Source organism: Sminthopsis crassicaudata, chromosome 4 (assembly GCF_048593235.1).
Source record: "Sminthopsis crassicaudata isolate SCR6 chromosome 4, ASM4859323v1, whole genome shotgun sequence".
NCBI lineage: Eukaryota > Metazoa > Chordata > Mammalia > Dasyuromorphia > Dasyuridae > Sminthopsis > Sminthopsis crassicaudata.
The window spans coordinates 277,254,834-277,272,423 of record NC_133620.1 but is presented as its reverse complement, the minus strand read 5'-3'; the positions used below and the strand labels follow the sequence as shown (position 1 = coordinate 277,272,423).

The 17,590-nt window shown below is 34.7% G+C and overlaps 1 protein-coding gene across 1 annotated transcript; it reads right to left on the bottom strand.

Moving 5' to 3' along the window:
- Positions 1-336: 336 nt before the first annotated feature.
- On the bottom strand, positions 337-1,275 carry LOC141541267 (olfactory receptor 2AP1-like). Its single transcript, XM_074265437.1, has one exon. The coding sequence runs from the start codon at positions 1,273-1,275 to the stop codon at positions 337-339; it is 939 nt and encodes a 312-aa protein (XP_074121538.1).
- Between the last annotated feature and the right edge of the window lie 16,315 nt (positions 1,276-17,590).

Genomic DNA, 17,590 nt, shown 5'->3' with positions numbered 1-17,590 from the left:
CTCACAAGGCTCTCTTGAAAGAATTAAAAAAGGATCTTAAAAGAGAGTTAGAAGAAAAATGAGGAAAGGAAATGAGAACATTGTAAGAGGTTTTGAAAAGGGAAACAGAAATTATCTGAAGAAAATTCCTTACAAATTAAATTTAGTGAAATGTAAAAAGCATAAACTCTTCACAAAATAGACTTGACAAAATGGGAAAATAAAACAACTCCTTGAAAAACAGCCTACTATTTTGAACATTGAAGAACAATTTCTGCAAAAGTCACACAAAAATATTTCTATTCTCTCATTAATTTTTTTATGTTTTTTTTTTAATGAAAGCACCTCCAATTATTTTCACTTTATTGAGAAAAACTTCATTCTTCTGACCATATCTGTGAAAGCTCTTTTTACTTGCTGGTTCCTTAGGGTATAGATGAAAGGATTTAACAAAGGAGCAACTGAGGTATTCAGCACAGCTACTCCCTTATTAAAAGTTGCTGCTTCTTTCATAGATGGGTTAACATACATGAAGATGCAGCTACCATAGGAGAGAGAGACAACAATCATATGAGAAGAGCAGGTAGAAAAGGCCTTTTTCTTTTTCTGAGCAGAAGGGATTTTCATAATTGTCCTCATGATATATACATAGGAGATCATTACTAGTACTAATGTAAAGAGAAGAGTCACCACAGCCAAGACAAATTCAATCACCTCTATGACGTGTGTGTCTGCACAGGCCAACTGGAGCAATATGGTATAATCACAACAGTAATGGTTGATGATGTTGGATGCACAAAATGGCAACATTGTGGTCATGATGTGCGGTCCAATAACAACCATGAAACCAGAGATCCAGGAGCTGAGGACCAGTTGGAGACACAGCTTCTTGTTCATCACCATTGTATAATGCAAGGGCTTGCAGATGGCCACATAACGATCATAAGACATGGCAGCCAAAAGATAAAATTCTGTTGCTCCCAATAAAATGGCAAAAAAATATTGAGTAAAACATCCAGCAAAGGAAATAGTCTTGTTCCCAGTTCCTATGTTCACTAGCATTTTGGGAACAAAGACAGTTGTAAAGGAAATTTCCAAAAAGGAGAAGTTCCGGAGGAAGAAATACATGGGAGTCTGGAGGTGGGAATCCAGCAGGGTGAGAATAATGATGGTCAGATTTCCAAAGACACTTAAAAGATACGTTAGTAGCAGAAAAACAAAAAGAATAACTTGGGTCTCAGGGTCATTTGTCAATCCTACAAGAAAGAACTCTGTCACTGTGGTTTGGTTTCCCATCAACAGCATCTGCCAAAGCTAAGATGGAGAACAAGTGAGAAAGATTAGAATGAATTTATGTATACCAAAGCTATAATGGAAAATCAAATCAAGGAGGGGATAGAGGGAGGAAGAAACAGGAAGCTTTTCTCAAGCATGATTATGGTCTAGGTACTATGCTAAATACTTTGAAGATATATGATTTAATTTCCACAGTAACCATAGGAGGTAAGTAGTATTATCCCCATTTTATACTTGAGTTTACTGAGGCAGATTGCCCAGCATCACACAGTAAGTTTTTGAGGCTGGATATCTATTCAAGTGTTCATGCCTCCTGGTCCATACTCCTCCCTTCCTTCTCACCCTCCCCTATTGGATACAGAGAATATAATCTCAGGTGATAAATTATTGATGCATTGACAAGACATAATTTCTTGGACCACCTTTTTCCAATGAGGAAATGAAATATTGACCTGCCCAAGTACAAGAAACCTAATCACAGAAAATATATTTATAATGAAGTGTAAAATGAAATATAAAACATAATGGGGGAATCTATGTTTCATGGAATATGTTCTTTCAACAAATCTGCAGATATATACCATTACAGGATGAATAATAAATTAGTTCTCTGAGACCAAAGCAAATGTCTAGAAGTGGAAGTTGAAAAAGGAAAAGCCTCCTAGTATGGGGCCAATATTTTTTACCTTCTGTATCCATAACCACATTAATATCCATTACATCCTAGATCCAATTCAAGGTATATGTGGGAAAGGGAAGATAAAGCCTCATTCACTTCCAATAATATTATTGCATAATTATTATTATTAAATAATAATTTAAAAGAAAGCTATAGGTTGTTCTTCTTAAAGGACTTTATTGATTAAAAAGCATTTTATGACTTCTGGGCAAGATGGTGGAGAGGAGGCACACAGCTGCTTGAGCTCTGCATTTTCTCTCAGAATTTACTTCATGACAAGCCTCAGAATTAATGTTTGACTGGAAAAAGAAACCTACAAATAATTACCAACAGAAGACATCCTTGAAATTCACCAGAAAAGGTCTATGTTTGCTCAGGAGAGGGGCAAACAGACTGGGCGCAGGATAAGGGCAAGCAGCAAGAGAGCAGCAGGCAGTTCACAGTGCTCAGACAAGAGGGGGGAGGGGTGCAGGGTGCGATCTCTGCTGTTTCTGCAGGAACAACCTTTACCCCAGTGTGGATATTCCATCTTGGAAGCAAGCCAGAATCATCAGAGAAAGTGTAAACACAGGAGGTAAAGAATAAAAAACCCCCACCCCAACCCAGAGTGACTCAGCGGGTTCTTAGAGCCTCAGAGCGCAGTCTCAACACAGCCATCTGTCCTATTAGTGCCTTGCTGCTGGCTCCTGCAGTCTGTAGAGAAAGCCCAGTAATACCATCCACCTCCATCCTCCTCCCCCCGCCCCAGTCAGAAACAGACCAATTGATTCTCTTGTCAATTTGTTTTCTTCTATTCTGCTCTGACAAAATGGGAGAAGGGAAAGGGACCTGTATGTGCCAAAATGTTTGTGGCAGCCCTTTTTGTAGTGGCTAGAAACTGGAAAATGAATGGATGCCCATCAATTGGAGAATGGTTGGGTAAATTATGGTATATGAATGTTATAGAATATTATTGTTCTGTAAGAAATGACCAGCAGGATGAATACAGAGAGGCTTAGAGAGACTTACATCAACTGATGCTGAGTGAAATGAGCAGAACTAGGAGATCATTATACACTTCAACAAAATAATGTATGAGGATATATTCTGATAAAAGTGGATATCTTCAACATAGAGAAGATCTAATCCAGTTCCAATTGATCAATGGACAGAATCAGCTACACCTAGAGAAGGAACACTGGGAAATAAGTATAAATTGTTTGCATTTTTTGTTTTTCTTCCCAGGTTATTTTTACCTTCCAAATCCAATTCTTCCTTTGCAACAACAACAACAACAACAAAATTCAGTTCTGCACACATATATTGTATCTAGGATATACTATAACATATTTAATATGTATGGGAATGCCTGCCATCTAGGGGAGGGGGTGGAGGAAAGGAGGGGAAAATTCCGAACAGAGGGGAGTACAAGGGATAATGTAAAAAATTGCCTATGCATATGTACTGTCAAAAATGTTATAATTATAAAACTAATAAAAAATAAAATAATTTTTTTTAAAAAGGGTTTGAAGAACCAAAAAAAAGTATTTCACAATAAAAATGATAGTTCTACCTAAATTAATCAATTTATTCAGGGCCATATCAATTAAACCATCAAAAGTAATTTATAAAATTAGAAAAAGAAAGTAACAACAGTTATTTGGAAGAACAAAAGCCCAAAGATGAACAGGGAATCAATAAAAACAAATGTAAATTAAGGTAGTCTAAGCATAAAAGATCTGAAACTATATTATAAACTAATGAGTATGAAAACAATTTATTACTGGCTAAGAAACAGAATGATAAATAACTGAGCAAGATTATGTACAAATTACATTATAGTAAATGACCATGTTAATATACAATAAAAGTAAAGATCCAGGCTTTTGGAACAAACACTTGTTGTTAGAAAAAAAAAAACTGTTTATTTCTACTGGGATTATATCTCAAATAAATCTTAAAGGAGGGAAAGGGATCCACATGTGCAAAAATGTTTGTGGCAGCCCTCTTTATAGTGACAAGAAACTGGAAACTGAATGGATGCCCAACAATTGGAGAATGGCTGAATAAATTGTGGTATGTGAATGCTATGGAATATTATTGTTCTGTAAAAAACGATCAGCAAGATGATTTTAGAGAAGCTTGGAGAGACCTACATGAACTGATATTAAGTGAAATGAGCAGAAATAGGAGATCATTGTACACAGCAAAAACAAGTCAATACAATGATCAATTCTGATGGACATGGCTCTCTTCATCAATGAGAAGATTCAAGCCAGTTCTACTTGTTCAGTGATGAAGAGAGCCAGCTACACCCAGAGAGAGAACTCTGGGAACAGAGTGTGGAAAACAATATATCATTCTCACTCTCTCTGTTGTTATTTGCTAGCATTTTGTTTTCTTTCTCAGTTTTTCTTTTTCTTCCTTCTTGATTTGATTTTTCTTGTGCAATGAGATAACTGTATAAATATGTATACATATATTGGATTTAACATGTATTGGATTACTTGCCAGCTAGGGGAGGGATTGGGGGGAAGGAAGGGGAAATTTGGAACAAAAGGTTATGCAAGGGTCAATATTGGAAAAATTGCCCATGCATATGCTTTGTAAATAAAAAAGCTTTAATAAGAAAAAAAAAAGAACACTGCTGAAAAAACTGGAAAACAATATGACAGAAATTCAGTGTAAATCAATATCTCATACCATATATCAATTCGCCAAGTCAAGGTCAAAATGTGTACATGATTTATACATAAAGGGTGTGTCTGCACAGGCCAAATGGATCAATATAGTGCAGTCAGTCAAAAGAGTACTGGTTGATGATGTTCAATGCACAGAATAGAAATGATGTACTCATGATACATGGTCCAATAACAACCATGAATCCAGAAAGCCAGGAGGTAATTTTGATCATATAAAATTAGGAAGTTTTTGAACAAACAAAATCAATGCAACCATAATTATATAGAAAATAGAAAAGTGGGAGGGAAATTTTCCTATAAGTATTACTGATAAAGATCGCATTTTAAGATCGCATTTTTAAAGTATATTGAAAACTGAGGCAAGCTTCTAAAAATACAAATCATTCCCCAACTGATAAATCATCAAAGGACATGAACAGGCATTTTTTTAGACAAAGAAACCAAAACTATCTTTTGTCTACATGAAAAATTTCTCCAAGTCACTATTGATCAGAGAATTGCAAATCAAAAACAACTCTAAGGTATGTACTCACATCTATAAAAGTGGTTAATATGACAAGAAAAAAAGAGGAACATGTGGAAGGATATATGAGAAAACTGAGACATTAATGCACTTTTGGTGGAGATATAAACTGATCCAATCATTCTGGAAAGCAACTTGAAAATGTGCCCAACTGCACATCTTTCATGCAGCAATATCACTGCTACATCTCTATTTCCAAAGATATTCATAAAAAAAAGGAATAGGACATATTTATACAAATATATTTATAACAGCTCGTTTGAGGTGGCTAAAAATTGGAAATCAAAAGGATGCCTATCAATTGAGGAATGTCTAAACAAGCTGTGGTTTATGGTCATAATGGAATGCTCATGTGTTATATGGTCATAATGGAGTATTCATGTATTTTAAGAAATGACAAGCAGGATAGTTTCAGAAAAATCTAAAAAGACTTCCAAGAACTGATATATAGAGAAGTAAACAGAACTAGGAGAATTTTGTACACAGTAACAGCAATATTGTTTGATGAAACACTGTGACTTACTTACCTATTCTCAGTAATAAAATGATCCAATACTATCCCAAATGAATAATGATGAAGTACAGTATCCACCTCCAGAAAAAGAACTGATATTGATTGAATACAGACTGAAGCATGCTTTTTTTTTCTGAGACAAATGAGATTAAATGACTTGCCCAGGATCACCCAGCTAGGATGTATTAAGTGTCTAGGACCAGATTTGAACTCAGGTCATCCTGACTTTAGAGCTGGTGCTCTATCCACTATACCACCTTGGTGCCCCAAAGTATGCTGTTTTTCACTTAATTTATTTCATTAAAATTTCATTCTTTCATTTAATTTCTTTTAGTTTTTGTACAAACTGACTAATATGAAGATGGTTTATAAAATTGCACATGTATAATGTATATCTTATTATTTACAGTTTGAAGGAGTGATAAATGAGGAAGGATCAAAATTGGAATTTTAAATTTTAAATGAAAATATTTTTAAATAATAAATTAAAATTAAAAGAGCTTCATATGCATCATATCATTTCAGCTTCCCAGTAATATTATGTGTTAGCTTCTGTTGGCATTTGTGTCATCATTTTATGGAAGAACAAACTGTCTTTTAGATGTTAAGTGACTTCATCATAATCACAAAATAAGCAGAGTATAAACTCAATCCATCCTGACTCCCAAGACTAGCAGTCTATCACTAAGGAAAAGGAACTGAAAAGTTTTGAAGAAAGGGATGACACAAACAATTGCTGCCTGAGAAAGTTTAATATTGGAGTCCTGGAGAAATGAAACTTGGAGACTGAGATTTGTCATCATCTACCCATCTTTCTTCTTACTCAGTTCTATTATAGTTTTCTATGTATTTTCTCAGTCAATCAATGGATAAACATTTATTAAGTAAGTTGCTTCTCTGTGACAGGCATTGTGACAGTCTCTGGTCTAAATGAAGTCATAATATAATATTGGATATAACAAGCAAACAAATAAGAAGGATAAACAAGAAATAATTGAGTGAGGGAAAGGCACTAATTAAAAAGGGTAGGGAAAGTCTTCTTCGGAAGATGAGATTTAACTGGCTAGGAAACCAGCAAGTGGAGATGAGAAGAGAGAACATTACAGATATAGGGGATGGCCAAAGAAAATGCTTAAACAAAGTTGCAGAATACAAAATGAATGCACATAAATCAGCATTTTTATACAGCACTAAAATCCAACAGCAAGAGATACAAAGAGAAATTCCATTAAAAATAACTGTCAATAGTATAAAATATTTGGGAACCTATCTGCCAAGGGAAAGTCAGGAAGTATATGAGCAAAACTACAAAATACTTTCTATACAAATAAAGTCAAATCTAAACAATTGTAAAAATATCAAGTGTTCTTCAATAGGTTGAATAAATATAATAAAGATGACAATATTATCTAATCTATTTATTTGGTGCTATACAATCAAACTCCCACGAAACTATTTTACTGACCTACAAAAAATAACAACAAAATTCATCTGGAGGAACAAAAGGTCAAGAATTTCAAGGGAACTAACAAAAAAAAAATCAAATGAAGGTGGCCTAGTTGTACCAGATCTAAAACTATATTATAAAGCAGAGGTCATTAAAACCATTTGGTTTTGGACAGGAAACAGACTAGTTGATCAGTGGAATAAGTTAGGTTCACAGGACAAAATAGTCAATAACTAGCAATCTAGTGTTTGACAAACCCAAATCCCCCAGCTTTGGGGATAAAAGTTTGTCAATATTTGACAAAAACTGCTGGGAAAATTGGAAACTTGTATGGCAGAAACTAGGCATTGATCCACATTTAACACCACATATCAAGATAAGGTCAAAATGGGTACATGATCTAGGCATAAAGAAAGAGATCATAAATAAATTAAAAGAACATAGGATAGTTTACCTCTCTGTCCTATGGAGGAGAAAGGAATTTATGACCAAAGAAGAACTAGAGATCATTGTGGATCACAAAATAGATCATTTTGATTATATTAAGTTAAAAAGTTTTTGTACAAACAAAACTAATACAGACAAGATAAGAAGGGAAGCAATAAATGGCGAAAAAAAATTTACATTCAAGGATTCTGATAAAAGCCTCATATGCAAAATATATAGGGAATTGACTAATTTATAAGAAATCAAGCCATTCTCCAATTGATAAATGGACATAGGATATGAACAGACAATTTTCAAATAAAAAAATTGAAACTATTTCTAGTCACATGGAAAGGTGCTCCCAATCACTATAGAAATGCAACTTAAGACAGCTCTGAGATATTAATACACACCTCTCAGATTGGCTAAGATAACAGGAAAAGTTAATGACATATTGGAGGGGAAGTGGGAAAACTGGGACACTGACACATTTTTGGTGGAACTGTGAATGTATCCAACCATTCTGGAGAGCAATTTGGAATTATGCTCAAAATGTTATCAAATTGTGCATACCCTTATCCAGTAGTGTTTCTACTGGGCTTATATCCCAAAGAGATCTTAAAGGAGGAAAAAAGACCCACATGTGCAAAAATATTTGTGGCAGTCCTTTTTGTAGTGGCTAGAAACTGGAAATGAATGGATGCCCATCAATTGGAGAATGGCTGAATAAATTATGGTATATGAATATTATAGAATAGTATTGATCTGTAAGAAATTACCAACAGGATGATTTCAGAGAGGCCTGGAGAGACTTACATGAACTGATGTTAAGTGAAATGAGCAGAACCAGGAGATCATACATGGCAATAATAAGATTATATGATGATCAATTCTGATGGACGTGGCTCTCTTCAACAATGAGATGATTCAAACCAATTCCAAATGTTCAGAGAGCCATCTGCACCCAGAGAGAGGACTATAGGAACTGAATGTGGACCACAACATAGCATTTTTACTCTTTCAATTATTATTTCCTTGCACTTTTGTTTTCCTTCTCAGATTTTTTTTTTCTTTCTAGATCTGATGTTTCTTGTGCAGCAAGATAATTGTATAAATATGCATGCATATATTGGATTTAACATATATAACATGTATTGGACCACCTGCCAGCCAGGGGAGGAGGTACAGGGAAGGAGGGGAAATTTTGGAACAAAAGGTTTTGCAGGGGTCAATGTTGGAAAAATTACCCATGCATATGTTTTGTAAATTAAAAGATATAATAATAAAAAAGGGGAAAAAAGAAAATGCTTAAAGTCAAGAGTTGAAGTGTTACCGTTCATGGAATTGCCAGGAGGCCAGTATCATTGGCTCAAAGTGTAAATGTTTGGGAATAAAAATATTGTAAGTAAGAGTCATAATAGGAAAGGTATAGGTTATAAAGGGCTTCAAATAGTAAACTGAGTAGTTAATCCTGGAAGCAATATAGAGCCTGTGTGTGTGTGTGTGTGTGTGTGTGTGTGTGTGTGTGTGTGTGTGTGTGTGTGAGAGAGAGAGAGAGAGAGAGACAGAGAGAGACAGAGAGAGACAGAGAGAGACAGAGAGAGACAGAGAGAGACAGAGAGAGACAGAGAGAGACAGAGAGACAGAGTCAGAGACAGAGAAGGATAGAGGGAGGGAAAGAGAGAGAATGTGAGACCTGCATTTTAAAGAAATCACTTTAGTAGCTGAATAGGGATGAATGAAAGTGGGGAGAAACTTGAGGCAGGGAGACCACTAATAAGGCTATTGCAATAGTTCAGGTGTTATGTGATGTGGGACTGTGCCAGAATGGTGGCAGTGTCAGAAGAGAGAAAGAGATCACAAAGGTAAAATTGAGAGGCTTCTCATATAGATTGGATGTGGCAGGATGTTAACTAGTGACTAGAGATTGCTATTGCCCTCTACAGTAATAGGAAACAAGAAGGTGAGAAGGGAAAGACAAAATGTTTAATTCTGAATATATTTAATTTGGATATACTGAAAAGCAGTTGAAATGTTAAATTAAAGATTGTACCAGGATAGGCAGATATGAGAAGTATCAGCATAGAGTGACATGAAATCCATGAGAACTGAAAAGATTATCAGATGAGGGAGTGTAGAAGAAAAGAAGGCTTAGGAAGAATAGTTAGGGAACACCTATGACTAGAGGTTGTGATCTGGAGGATCCAGAAAAGGAGGCTCAGGAGGACTGGTGAGATGGAAAGGAGGAAAACCAGGAAAAAATGCTACCTTGAAAACCTAGAGAGAAAAGAGATTATAAAGAAGAGGGTGATCAACAATCTGCAGAGGATCAAGAGTGAGGATTGGCAACTAGGACTTTATTGGTGACTTTGGAGAGAGCAGTTTTGAGAGAAACTAAATTATAAGGGGGTTAAGAAGAGACAGAGGAAATAACATGGAAGTGTTTATTGCAAATGGATTTTCAAGGGATTTAAGCACAAAAGGCAAATCCTTTCCCTTTATTTTCCTATTTGTTTTTAATAATAAATTCTTTTAAAGCACACACACACACACACACACACACACACACACACACACACTCCTCTAGTTCTTGTGATCTAACAGGTAGATGAGCAAAAGTCATGTGGATATTGCAATAGGAGTGAACTTTAGTGCTCCCAAGCAAGTCTAAGCCTCATTTGGATGCCCATCATGCATTTATTTAAATACATTTCTTCAGACACATCTAAGATTTGTTTGAACTATTTGAATTTCAAAAGTAGAAGAATGATAAATCCTCATTCTTTACTTCTATCACTTTGGTAGTAATTCTCCCCTTCCCTGATAACACTTATTTTTTCAGTTAAATATGAATATTTATATAACATTTCACATTTTAAGAGAAAATAATATTTTTCTGAATTGTATTAATGCAACACTCTCTTTAAGGTGAATAATTTTAATTCTTACTTAAAAACTGTCCAATGACATAGATTTTTTATTTTCATTTTCTTAGGTATTTGCCTAAAAGAAACCCATTCTTAAACCATTGATGATTATTTTAAAAGCCCATTTGGTACTTATTGTGTAACTTTAGGGTCTGATACCTGTTCTCTGGGCTCAGATAAGATTTTGCTCTGAAAAGTGGAGCTGAACTCCATGATCTCTAAGATGCCTTCCTGCTCTAAAACCATGGTGCTAATGTTACTCTCACAGTATGAGTTTAGGATTACTTGCTCTGGGACTGAATTGATTTAGAAAAAAAATGCTCTGTTTAAAAATGTCTTCTTTTGGAAACACAAAGCATTGGTTCCTAGGCTTATAATACAATGAAATTAACACAACGGCTCTTTCTTCTTCGTAGTTCTGATTTAAGAATAAAACTGCTTTTTCATCTTTCTTTAGGAGTTGGGAAGAGGGAGGATATAGTACATGATCATTAATAGTCATCAAAGAATTCTATGGTGGGCATGTCAGTACCTAGTTGACAAATCACAAAATATAAGGGTTGTAGAACTTAGGGGAATGAAACCTCTAGAAAAGTTCAGTTTATTCAATTGGGAAAGTGGTAATTAATTTAAGGAATTGTGAAATGAGGGTAGATATACCCAGATTTTTGAGTACTCATCAAGAAAGATCAGAATTGGAAGGAGGAAACAGGGAGGCCATCACATTTTAATGAAACACAGAAGATATGAGAACAAAAAAAAATCACAGAAGCAGACAAATGATGAAAAAGGTACAGTGGAAGACAATGTGGGAATCAGATTGAAAGTGGAAGTAGAAGAGGAGGGATAAAAGGCAGAGAGTATCTCCTATCTATGTTACCTTGGGGGTTAGTTCATTAACATTTCCAAACCATCTTTAAGTTATTGGTAAAACTTCAAAGTTGACATCTCAAAGTTACTAGCACCCTTTACTGAGAATGTCTGGCATTTTGGATTTGCAAATCATAAGACCCCAGACCTTGAAAGCAGCACCTGAATGGCTTCCCATGATTTAGCACATATTACTAGAATGTGAATTTTAATCAATAATTGCAAATTATATTTCTATTATCTTTAGGATAATTTGTTCATGACTTCCAAGTTCCCCCTTACAATCTATATCCTTCTATGTCCTTTTATACTGGCTACTTATAAACTTACTTATACTATATGTAGTATACATTTACACTTTTAGTATAGACTTACACTATTAAGTCAGGGTAAACAGGGAGATATGAATGAAATACAAATTTAATACAAAATTCAATAACACAAAAACCAATAAAAGGTAAACTATTAGGCATCTGATTTAGTTATTAAATTTATCTTTTCCAAACCACTTCAATGGTTCACATGTACTTATTCCATTGCTTAAAAAGATCTAAAGATATTCCATAGAGCTAATGTGGTAAATAGACCCTATTTGGAAACTCAGTACAAGGTGCATGTTAAGGTTCTTAAAATTGTTCATATTAAAGTTTGAAATGATCTTTTGATAAAATCTAGTTTCACAGGATTTAGAATAGTAGCACCAGGGCTAGAAAAGACCCTAAACATTAAGTGGTCATTGTAAGGTTATGGATTTAGGATTGGAAGAGACCAGAAATATCACCTAGTTTGAGCTCTTCAGTTTACAAACAGAGAAATAGACGGCCAGAGAGATTCTGTTATTTGTCCAGGGTTGCACAAAAATAGTGGCTGTGTTTTACATTGTCATGTGAAATAGCTTGGTCCCTAAAGCATCACAAGAGAAATTAGTCTATACTAATGAACAAAATGTAACATTATATTCAAAAAAATACTGAAAATGAGGTTCACCAGTGCTTGATTCCCTTAGAAGCAGCTAAATTAAGAGTAGAAATAAAGGAAATAAGAGGGTACACTTGGATGAGGTGGGGAGAGGAAGGACATGGAGTTGACTCAAATATCCTAAGTTATTCCTGAACTTTCTTGAGAACTCTGATGACTTTATCCATCTTCTGATACAGGAAAACTCTACAAAAGCTCTACATGAAAGCTCCCTTCTACATCTCATCCTCTTTTCTCTCTCCTTGGTGTGGCCCTAGCACTCTGAGGAAGGAGAAGGGAGTGGGGAGAGAATGAAGGTAAAGGAGGGGCAGTCAATGGGTTTGGATTAAGGAAAGATATAGAAGGAGAGGAAAAGATGCCTTCCAGTTCTGGGATTTCTCCTTCTCTGTCAGACACTCATGCAAGTATTAATGACAGATTTTGTCTGGATTAAGGAAAATACAGAGGACATATTGCCTTTAATTTTGGAAATAAGTCTCAAAGTGTTTTTCAAATGCATGAAAACCTCAGACAGGAGGGCTTTATTTTTATTATCAGGAGAACAATGATGAAAAGTGACCTAACTACTGGATAAGAATTGTGTGGTGTGTAGGCCCTGAGAACCCTCACCTACCTCACACTGAATGAACAGCTCTGCATTCCCGTTGTGTCCAAAAAGTTCTAATTATGATCACTTTGGAGGATTTGAAGGTTTTACTGTCTTTTGGGACCTGGTCCCTGGGCCATCCAGAAGGACAAATGCTAATTAAACTGTCTTTGGAAACCAGTGTAGAGATTTATTTTTATTTTCTCCTTTTTCTTCCAAATTAGACCTGAAGATCAGCACCCCATATGGGCATACCCAGGAACTACACCTACTTCTCTACCAGCAAGTATGACCATGTACCCAGAGTTTTTTTATATAAATTTGTCCAATGGTACTACATAAATTAGTTTCAACAGAACTGTCCCCCTACCTTCCCCACCTTCAATTGATGATGAGATATATTGCTCTCCTTTGTTGTGAATGAGATATCAATTTTTATTTTCTTTTCAAAAAATAAAGATTGTTAGGAAAGATATGCAACAAATAGGCAGGAATCACATGATCATTGATAATGAAAAAAGGAAAGCCATAAAATTTTAGCTCCTTCCTCTGAGAATTCACTGGATACCATAGAGGGAGGGAGGGAGAGAGAGGGGAGAGAAACAGAAAGTATCTTCAATTTGTATTCAAGCACAATCAATTCTTTCTCTGGGTATGGGTAGGATTATACATCATAAATGCTGCAGAATGGTCATGGATCATTACATTGCTGAGAATAGCAAAGCCATTCACAGCTGATCATACCAGGACTTTGCTGTGTAATTGTACAATAGAGAAAACATGCTTATGGTGGGGTATAAAAGCTGTAAGAAATAAAATCAGTTGCAAGCTGTAAGCTTGTAAACTCACCTGGCCCCACTCATTTCACTCACTACTTCATCCTGCACTCGCATCAGTTCTAGCATCCAAAAAACTTTGTCATGACAACTTGGAAAATTCATTTGGGGATGTCAGTTCCCCCAGTAAATCTATCAATGGTTTCTTCCATTGTGTATCTGGTGTGCTCCTTTAAATCTGCCTCTGTAGTGCAAAAGAAATACTAAACTAGAAAACTATGGAAGTGTTTTTGAATTTCAGATCAATTTTTCATTACTTCATCCCTTGATGCTTGAGTACTTGAGTCTTCTCACATTTTAATAATGATGAAGATTTACCCAAGGCTCTGCAAACTAGGCTTTAGGTTTATGCAGAGCAGATTCAGCTTTGGAGGCTACCCTATCCTTGTCTTTGACTCACAATGGTTTACTCTAAGAAATCTCAGAATGCAATTCATGTTTATTCATATGTAACCATACATGTGTTTGAGAGCATCCTACAACCTTTACAGAAGCATGCAAAAATATCTTTAGGCTTCTGGCACAAGAGAATCTTCATTTTATGCCACAGAAAATAAAGCAAAAGCAAAAGATTGAAGAAAGCTTTTCCAATCTTCTCATTAGAATTGTATTTTTTAAGTAATTTATTTCTTCAATGAATTTATTTTGCATTTTGACTAATTGCATTTTTTAAGGAACTGTTTTTGTTTTTTAAGCTATTGACTCTCTCTTGCATGCCTCTCATTTATTTTCCAATTTTTCTTCTCTCTTTCTCATTTCATTTTTTAAATCATTTATGAGCTCTTTGGGCTAGAGACCAATTCATATACCCCTTTGAGTTTGTACATATGGACATTTTGTCTTCTTCTGAGTTGGTGTTTTGGTCTTCCCAGTCACAATGATAGGTTTTTATGAGTAGGTTCTTTTTTGTTTGTCACTCATTTTCTTTCTTTCTTCATTTCTTTTCTATGATTAAGGTTCTTTTCTGTTTGTCACTCATTTTCTTTCTTCCTTTCCTTTTTATGATTAAAATTCTTTTTTGTTTGTCACTAATTTTCTTTCTTTCTTCCTTTCTTCCTTCCTTTTTCTTTCTTTCTTTCTTTTTCCTATTTTGTGATTTTTAAAGTCAACCTCTGTTCCTGAAGCACAAAGGACATTTTACCAAGTTTGTTGCACATCTTTGAGCTTTGGTTTTGAGCCCAGGAACCCCTTTGTTTACTGACATGATCAGAGTGCCGAAAATAGCCTAACCTAGTCCCACCTGTTGCTACCTCATTTCTCTGGTTGACAATTTCTAATTTGCCTTCTGTGCTATGACTAAAGTTTGCCTCACTTATCTCCTGTGATGCTGTTCTACTGAGCCAGGACAGAAAGTTTCAGTTGCTGATCTGATATGATTAAGACTCTCTCCCTGGGTTTCCTGAACACAGTCTGAGCTGGGCTACACACCCCTTTTAACCCCATCAGACTGACCTTTCTTGAAGTCCTTCCAACCTATCTTGGGCTGGAAAATTGTTTCATTCCATATCTTCATAGGCTCTGTCATTCCAGACTCTGATCAGGAATTTGGTTTCATGTGGTTTTTAAAGGAAATTGGGAGAATTCAAGCAGCTTCCTGGCTTTACTTTGCCATCTTGTCTCTGTTCCTCGGCAGAACATCTATAAAAGGAACTAGACATTCCTCTAACTTTTATAGATGGAAACAAAAATCTCTGTGTTCGCAAATGGGAACCTATCCTCCATTTAGTGATATATGTGGTAACCTACATGACTATAAATCATATGTGGGATCTTTTATCCATTCAAGACTTGTATATAGGAAAAAGAAGAAAGAATCTCACCAAAGCCGAATCCTTATGAATTAATGGCAGGAAGCTTTAAATATTCAACTGTTCATTCAGAGACTCTATGTGAATCATCAGAGAATCTTCCCAATGATGAAGAAACTTCCAAACACCTGTCCTGTCCCCATCTGGGAAAAATGTGATAAAAACTGATTCAAATTGACTAAAAGAAGAAGGAGGAGAATGAAATGGAATAGAGGTGGAAGTCAGAGTCCATAATTTTTCACGGATAGGGTTTATGGATGATTTAGGCCTGAAGAAAAAATGAAAGAAACCCTACATGCATTAATTCTGACTCAAAAAAATTACTCACAACAGGGACCCAGTGCAGAAATTCCTACATCCCCCAATAGTCAGAGGCTGAGGCTTCTTTTAATTTAAAAATAAATGTGGCATCAGAAAATTATAAAAGACTTAAACAGCAAAAATGTCAAAGAAAAATGAGCACTAAGTCCTCAAAGCAATTAGAAAAGTCTATTAACAAACAATACAAGATGTAGGAAAGTGAGATAGAATTTTGTGTACTCACAAGAAAGCATGGACATAACAACAAAAAACTACAAAATGGGTGAAATGAGAAATTAAATTCATAAAAGAAAGAATAATGAATTTACATCAGAACACAGACTTCTCAGTGCAGCATTTTAAAACTTAATTAGCAAAATCAGAAAGAAAATTAATCTACAACAGAAAGTATTCCTTAAAAAGTAAAAGATATTAATACATTTGGAATTTAAAATATGCTTGATTAAATAAAATACTAGCAGAAGGGAAGCAAAAAGGTAATTATTTTATTTTTGAAATGGAGAAACTGAGGCAGCAGAGTTTAAATAATGCTGAAGATCACACATCTGGTAAGTGTCTGAGGCCAGATTTGAATTCATCTTACTGATTCCAAGCCCAGAACACTAGCTTCTGCTTTACCAGATGCCCTTCCTTTTTTTCTTCTTGTTGTTTTAATTCATTATTTATTCATTTTTAGCATTCAAAAAATATTTTTGAGTTCCAATTTTTCTCTCTCCCTCTACTCTTTCCCCTACCCACTGAGAAGTTAAGTAATATGATACTCATTATAAATATGACATCATGAAAAATGTATTTCCATCTTAGCAATAAAAAGTAATCATTTTCAAAGTACACATAAATTTTGTACAAACTAATGTTACTTATTTTGAAAATGTAATGCAGAAACATAACTTATTGCACAGAGCTTTACACAAGAAAAATATGAAAAATGTTTTTTAAAAATTTGAACAACAAGATGCAGGAAATAATACAAGAAAACTGTTCAGAACTTTAGAACACAGAAAACAATGCTCCAATCATAAGAATCCATAGGTGTCTTCTTAAAGACAAGAACTGTTCTACAAATTCTAAGACATTCAGGAGAGTAATTTGTTCATTCAATGACAAGGAGCAAATTCTTTAAGCTAACAAAAAAAGGAATTCAAATAAAAAGGGAATGATATTTGAATTACAAAAAAATTAAAAGTATTCCACAGTAATGAAAAATCACCAAACAAAACAAAATGGTAAATCTTGGAAAGAAAAAAAAAACACTACAACAATATGCACTGCAAACATTAGCCTAATTATCAAAGAAAAATATGACATTTAATATGACTGGCATCTGATATATTTTTAAGAAGAGTAGAACATTTGACTTATAAATACATGAAACAATAGAATTATGTAATTATCAATTTTTTAAAAAAATCAATGAAATAAATTACTCTAAATTCAAATGTACATATTTCTGCATGTGTGAAAGAAAGACAGAGAGATATAGACAAAGACAAAAACAGTGAAAAAGAAAAAAAGGGTTTTTTAAGGGTATAAAAAGAGATGAAATGCAAATGAAAAAGTGGAATGCAAAAGATGATGTCAGTGAAACAGAAGTGTTTTAATTCAGATTTCCTTTAACAAAACAAAAGCAACTCATTTAATTTAATTTTCATTCCTTTAATAAGTCATAGTGAGCACTTTAAAAAACAGTTGTTGAAATATTCTTCTCTTGTAAAGACT